This window comes from Bison bison, unplaced genomic scaffold (genome assembly GCF_000754665.1).
Source record: "Bison bison bison isolate TAMUID 2011002044 unplaced genomic scaffold, Bison_UMD1.0 scf7180017864203, whole genome shotgun sequence".
Lineage (NCBI taxonomy): Eukaryota > Metazoa > Chordata > Mammalia > Artiodactyla > Bovidae > Bison > Bison bison.
The window spans coordinates 6,949,294-6,955,696 of NW_011494775.1; the positions used below are offsets into that span (position 1 = coordinate 6,949,294).

At 58.0% G+C, this 6,403-nt stretch overlaps 2 protein-coding genes across 2 annotated transcripts in view; both read right to left on the reverse strand.

Moving 5' to 3' along the window:
• Positions 1-275, reverse strand: part of GRIN3B (glutamate receptor, ionotropic, N-methyl-D-aspartate 3B) — a 9,817-nt gene extending 9,542 nt beyond the window's left edge. Inside the window, exon 1 of the mRNA XM_010844645.1 lies at positions 255-275. Within this exon, the coding sequence (XP_010842947.1) occupies positions 255-275 (21 nt within the window). The remainder of the gene's footprint in view (positions 1-254) is intronic.
• Positions 276-1,612: 1,337 nt separating this feature from the next.
• The window catches only part of WDR18 (WD repeat domain 18), a 7,929-nt gene continuing 3,138 nt past the window's right edge, over positions 1,613-6,403 (reverse strand). Inside the window, exons 5-11 of the mRNA XM_010844585.1 lie at positions 6,331-6,403; positions 5,738-5,881; positions 5,584-5,648; positions 5,328-5,452; positions 5,035-5,201; positions 4,646-4,714; positions 1,613-4,358 (exon numbers count right to left, since the gene is read on the reverse strand). The exon at positions 6,331-6,403 is cut by the window's right edge and continues 1 nt beyond it. Coding sequence (XP_010842887.1) covers positions 4,227-4,358; positions 4,646-4,714; positions 5,035-5,201; positions 5,328-5,452; positions 5,584-5,648; positions 5,738-5,881; positions 6,331-6,403 — 775 coding nt within the window. The 3' untranslated portion in view covers positions 1,613-4,226. The remainder of the gene's footprint in view (positions 4,359-4,645; positions 4,715-5,034; positions 5,202-5,327; positions 5,453-5,583; positions 5,649-5,737; positions 5,882-6,330) is intronic.

Consider the following 6,403-nt stretch of genomic DNA (forward strand, 5'->3'; position numbering starts at 1 on the left):
GGGTCTAACCACCGCTATCCCTGGCTCTGTGCCCACTCTACAGATGAGAAAGCGGAGGTTAGCAGCAGGGAGGGATTTTGCATCAAAATTGGTCCCCACACTCACCCCTGGATCCTTCATCCCCCTCCTCCAGCCTGGAAATATTTCTCATTGATAAGGCAGGGAAACTAAGGCCCAGAAGGGGTCTGTTTGCCTCCACAGTCACACAGCAGCACTGGTTCCTCCCCCAGGAAACAGTGTCTACCCTGACCAACCCCCCGGGTGCGCTCTACCATCGTGGGCAGCTGGAGAAACTGAAGCAGACTTGTCTGATGGGAACCTATAGGGCAGATCTCATGCCCTCCAGCTGTGGGCAGGAAACTTGACTCAGACAATTCTTCTTCACCCTTCAAGACCCAATGCCAAATGCCCCTGCTTGAAAATTTTCCCTGAAAGATGCAGAACAGCCACCCTCACCCCTGCCTACATTAACTCCATCACACACTTGTCATCTTTTTTGCTTTATTTACTTTATTTAGTGGTCAACTCTGGGAGACAGGGGTGAGCCTGGCTTGTTTAATGCTGTGTCTCCAGTGCTTGCATACAGTAGGCACTCTGCTTGAGCAACTGTTTGGACAAGGACACTTGATTACATGACTCTCCACTGCTCTAGAACCTTCCATAGCTCCCCGCCACCTACCAATCCCTCAGCCTCCTATGTTCTCTGTGCCTCCCCGTGAGAAACGGCCCCTGGCATGCAGCAGATGCTCAATGAACACTGGTCAAGCAAGGGCCCCAGCGGTGCAGTGCATGGACTCCTCCCACTCCCATCCCAGGTGGGCGAGCAGAGAAAGCCTCCACAGGAGGGCAAGACCCCACAGGGCACAGGGCAGCAGATCTGTCCAGATCATTCCAGCTCTAATGGATGAGTCTACACTCAGTTATTTTTTTCACACGCCAAAAAAAAAAAAATCATCTCCTTTTGGAGCCAGTGTTCGAGAGGCAGGGAACAAACTCCATTAGATGAATAAAAATGCCAGCAGCATAGATTGAATTTTGAGATGACTAATGAGGGCTGGGTGGCTGACTGGCTTCCAGGTGACAAGGCCACCTCATCCAGCCACCTGGCCAGGCATCCCAGGACAATGACGGTCATACCAGAGAGCCCTCCCCTACCCCATTCTTCTGGGTAAGGTGCTAAATTGAAAAGGGTCCTCAGGGACCACCAGGACATTATTCCACCATGGGGAGAGATGCCTTTGCCAGCATGAGTCCTCCAAAATAGGGACCCAGCCTGGGGAGGAACACTTCCTCACCCTAACATAGCCCTCAGCACAGTCATTCAATAGACATCGCTAGGGCTGGTTCTAGGAAGCAGGCACACACCAGAAGGCTCTTCAGGCCCTCCTGGGACTCATGTGGGGGCAGCCCCGGGAGCCCCCACATCTCCCCTCCCCCCAGGCCCACTTGGCCACTATCTCCCCATCTCCTGGGCCAGTGAAGAAGGGACCTGATGGAAACTGGGACTGCCCCCATCTGGGTGACCCGAGATGGGCGCCTGGCCTCTGCGCCTCAGCTCCCAGCTTTACAGGGCATTGGTAGTAGTTCACATCATACACAAAGACAGGCGAGGTTTTTTCCTTAAATGTAGTAAAATATATATAATGCAAAATTCACCATTTCAACCATTTCTAGAGTCTACAGCTCATGCCATTTAGCGCATTCACATTGTTGTGCAACCAGCCCCACTGTCATCTCCAGAACTTTTTCATCTTTCCAAACAAACTCTGTCCCCATGAAACACTCCCCAACTCCTCCACCAGCCCCTGGCCCCACCATCTACTTTCTCTGTGGATCTGACTCCTTTAGGGACCTCCAGTGAATGGAATCAGACAGTGTGTCTCCTTCTGGGTCTGGTTTATTTCACTAAGCATTATGTCCATCCTCAAGGTCCAACCAGGTTGTAGCAGGTGTCAGAATCTCTTTTTAAAGGCCGAGTAATATTCCACCATGCAAAAGGACCACTCACTCATCCATCATCTTTGACAATTTGGTTGTCTCCACTCTTTGGCTGCTGTGAATCACACTGATGTGAACACGGGTGTGTAAACATCTCTTCAGGCCTCCTGCTTTCATTTCTGTGGGCAAGGTACCTGTAGAGGGATTGCTGGGACACATGGTGATTCCATGCTTAACTTTCTGATGACCCTCCTATTTGCTAGAATAGCTGTACCCTTTCACCTTCCCACCAATGATGCACAAGTGCTCGGAAGACACCTCCACCACATCCTGACACTTGTTTTTTAAATAATGGCTGTCCTGGCCAGGAGAGGTTTCCATCAACTCAGTCACCTGAGAATGTCAGATGCAGTCTACACCTCCCCTTCTGGCAGTGATGGCCCAGGATTCAGGGTCAGGTTGGATTTCTACAGATTCTCAGACAAGCAACAGGAGTACTGACTGTGCTGGGCACCCGTACAGCTGCACACTGGCTCCTGAACTCCTCACGAACCAAGGAGGTACACGTTTCCTTTGAGTGACAACACAGTCTCAGGGTGAGGTGTGGCTTGTCTGAGGCCATGTGGGGATTTCAGGGAAATGGGCCAGTGGGCTCCAGCCCTTCCAGCCTACCAGGGACCTTCTCTGGACTGTGTGGCCTGTGGAGGGGGAAGGGGACCTTCCAGGCCCCCATGGACTGGTAGCAAGGAGAGCTCGGGCGAGGCTGGTTGCACATTGATTGAAAGCTCTCCCTAGGCCCTGCTGGGACTACCTCAGGCTTGAGTCATCACAGTGACCACCCCAGGGTGGGACCCCACCATCCCTGCGCAGGGGTGCACACCCTCAGCCCCACAGGAGCCATGAGTGGCCAAGGTCCCCTCAGCTGCAGCCACAGATGGGGTGGGCAAGCCAGGAGGGACCCCAGGACCCAAGTCAGCAGCTGAAGGTCCAGAGCTGTGCTGAGGGCACCCCGGAACTTCTGGGCAGTGACAACAGTATCCCTGCTGCTGAGGGAAGAACCCTGAGCCAGTGGAGGTGACCCCCAGAGGCTGGACCCCTGTCAGCTCCTGCCTGGGACTTGACCAGATACAGAGAACAGTACCCAGGTCTCCAGAACCAGCATCTCCTCCCAAGTCACTGAACTATGAGCTGAGTGCAGATGGCCGGGGTGCAGAGAAGCACCAGGCACAGGATGGCAGCGCCTGGACATGGGGCCAGGCAGGAGAGGTGGCCCTAGGCCCCGGGGGAGCCTCAGCCAACCCTGATGCCCTCCCCACCTTCCAGACCTCCTGGAGACCAAGGGGCGAGGAGGGGAACACTGAGCCCCCAGGTCCCCTTCCCCCACCCTGCTGCCAGGGACCAATCAGGAGCCCAGAGCCTGTTGGAACCTTATTCTGTGTGGGGTGACTGCAACGTGCAGGACTCCTCACCTGACAGCCCCAAGTAAACCTGTCTAGGTGTGAGGGCAAGGTGGGCTGTGAGGGGGTTGCAGGGCCCCAGGAGAGAACACCCATCAGCTAAAAGCAGGAGATGCAGTTACTATAGCACTGGCTAAGTCACATGGATTTTCTGGACCATTAAACAGACTGTCACTTAGGGGCAGCTTTCTGGAAGCTTCCATGGGAGGCTTAGGGCCCAAGTCTGGGCTGGGCTCCAGGTTCTGGCTGGCAGCTAGCGGCGTCCCCATCTACCCTGCAGTGTATATGTATGTGTGGTGCTGGAGGAGTGGTTGGCTTCTCTTGGGCCCTTGACACCAAGAACTTTCTGGTCGAGATGACTCTGGCCCAGAACTGGCTGCCACCCCAGAGTTGGCTGCCCAGAGCCAGGCTGGGGAGACAGGCCTGGTGTAACCACCCTGCTGTCCCTGAGTTACTCTTGCCCTGGGGACCTGGCCCACAGCCTGGCCCCCTGGGAGCTGCACAGGGCTGGCAGGTGAGGGAGCAGGTGAGAACCTAGGCTTCTAGACATTATGTCTGGGACTCGGACTCTGTGATAGCTGTGGCAAATCCCCCTGGCAGGTCCCACGGCGAGGGTCCTCAGCCCAGCGGGGGCACAAGGAGGCCAAAAGGTAGGATTTTAGGTCTTTTGTTAGAAATAGCAGAGCACTCATGTGACACGGCAGGTCACGGCAGGGCAGCCAGTCAACCCTGGACTGAGACCCTGGTGGGGGTGCCAATCCAAGCGATAGGACCTTGCAGAGGACAGGCTTGGGCCATGGGCTCTGCTGGCTGAGGGCGAGTCCAGACGTGTCACTTGGTTGGGTGTGTGATGATGCGTGTGGAGAAGTCAAAGAGGTCGCGGTTGATCTTGCGCAGGTTCCGCACCTCATCTTCCAGCTCAGTCACCCGGATCCGCAGCTGGTCCTGGCCTCCCAGGACATTCTGGGGGAGGGGCGGGGCGCTCAGACTGGGCCGGGGGGTTTGGGGGGGGTCTCAGACCTCTGCCCTGCTCTGAAGGCCACTGTCGCTACAGTCCGGGATGGTGAGTGGGGGCATAGGTAGATCCTCTCCAATAGTCTGAGCCAAGACTGCCCCTAGGAGCCCACCTGAGGTGAGCCTGGCCATCTTGAACCCAGCCCCTTGCCCACCCTGGGCCTCTCCCCTCCAGGCTCGCTCTCCCACCTTTGGGCCCTGCCCCTTCCCCATCTTGGGGTTGCTCCTCCTCCCACCTTCTCCAGTGTGCTGGACATCACCGCCTGCAGCTGCTCCACCCGCTCCAGATAGCTGGGCTCTGACCCCTGAAACACAAGAGCTGAATCAGTCGGCCACTCCCAGGGATGGCCAGGCGGTCAGCTAGTGCCTCCAGCCGGTGGGGACAGCCTGCCGGCCTGACAAAATGGTTGGACCCTGCTGTTGTTCCAGGCCATTTGTCTCCTGCTGGACACCATCTGGGCGTGCTGCTCTGGGCCAGTAGCCAATGCTGGGTACAGGCATCCATCGAGTCCCTGGAAGGGTGTGGAAGCCCCTGCAGTCTTGTGTGGTTCTGGGGCACAGAGACAGCAGACAGAGCCCAGCCTCAGTGGGAAAACGTGCCCTGCCCTTGCCAGGTGAGGCATACCTGCTGGTGGAGGCCTAGGCGCAGCATGAGGCCCCCGCGGTGCGGCTCGTCCCCGTGCTCTGCGCCTAGCAGGTGCTTGTTGAAGTGGGGCAGGGGCAGGCCTGGTCTGAAGTCGGAGCTCAGCATGCTGACGGGTGCAAGCATGATGCAGGCATTGGTCACGGGGCCTAAGGGTGGGGTGGAGGAGGTGGTCAGGACCACCCTCAGCCAGGCTGTGCCCTCCACGAGGCGGGCCCTGAGTCCTTCCTCTGCCCTGCCTGGGTTTGGGGAGCAGTGGTGGTGGCCACGCCCACCTTTGAGGGTCACTGTCCTGAGGCACTGCTGGCTCTGTACATCCCAGAGGCGAACGGTCTCATCGTGGGAACCCGATAGCAGCACGCTGCCATCCGTGGACACCGACAGGCAGGTCACCTGGTTCCTGATGATAAATGCATCAGCTGGCTCCCAGGATGCTAGGGCTGGGGGTGGGGCAGCAGCAGGACCAGGCCTGCATTTGTGCCCCAGGGCAGCAACCTCCCTCCAACCCCTGTCCCTGCCTGGTCCCCGCACCTGTGCCCTCTGAACACCTTCCCGTGCTCCTGCTCTGGCTGGAAGCTCTTCTCTCTCTGCCCGGGCTGCAAATGCAGGAGGGCAGGTGAGCAGGGGCCTGGCAGTGCCTCAGCCCCAAGCCCGTCCCCTGACCCTGCTGCCCATAGACACTCACCCAGGTACAGAGATCGACCTGGAAGATGGAGCCGTCGCTGCCGCCGCAGAACATGTAATGCTCAGCCAGGTCCATGGTCACGGCCAGGATGCCCACATCAAAGAGTACGGACAGCAGCAGCTCACCTGAGGAGACCTCCCACAGCTGGGGGCGGGTGGCGGTGTGAGAGCCAAGGACCAGGTGGGAGGCTGGGTCCCACAGAACCTCCAACAAGCACTGTCACCACAGAGGTCTCGGGGGCTCAGGGACCCCTGTCCACCACCTACTTCAGTGACTGTCAGCCCCCAGGCCCCCAGCAGGTCAGCCCTGAATCCCCCAACCATGGACAAAGATCCGAGGATGCCCTTGAATCCCATAAGGCTTGGTTAGGAGCCGCCAGGAGCAGTGGCCAAGTGGGAATTTCCAAGCTGACAGAGGCCTAGACTGTCCACCCTCTGGCCGTCCTTGAGGCTGGAAGCGTCGGGGGATCAAGAGCTGTCTGGAGCCACTGGCTTGGAGGAGAACATTATGTGCTGGCTCCCTTGGGCCAGGAACCTGCCAGCTGGGCTCAGCTCACATCCACTGCGGGGCACGTGGCAGAGTGAGGGTCCTACCTTCACTGTCTGGTCCAGCGAGGCGGTGGCCACCCGGGCTAGGGGCCCCCCAAAGCCGCAGTGCAGGTCTGTG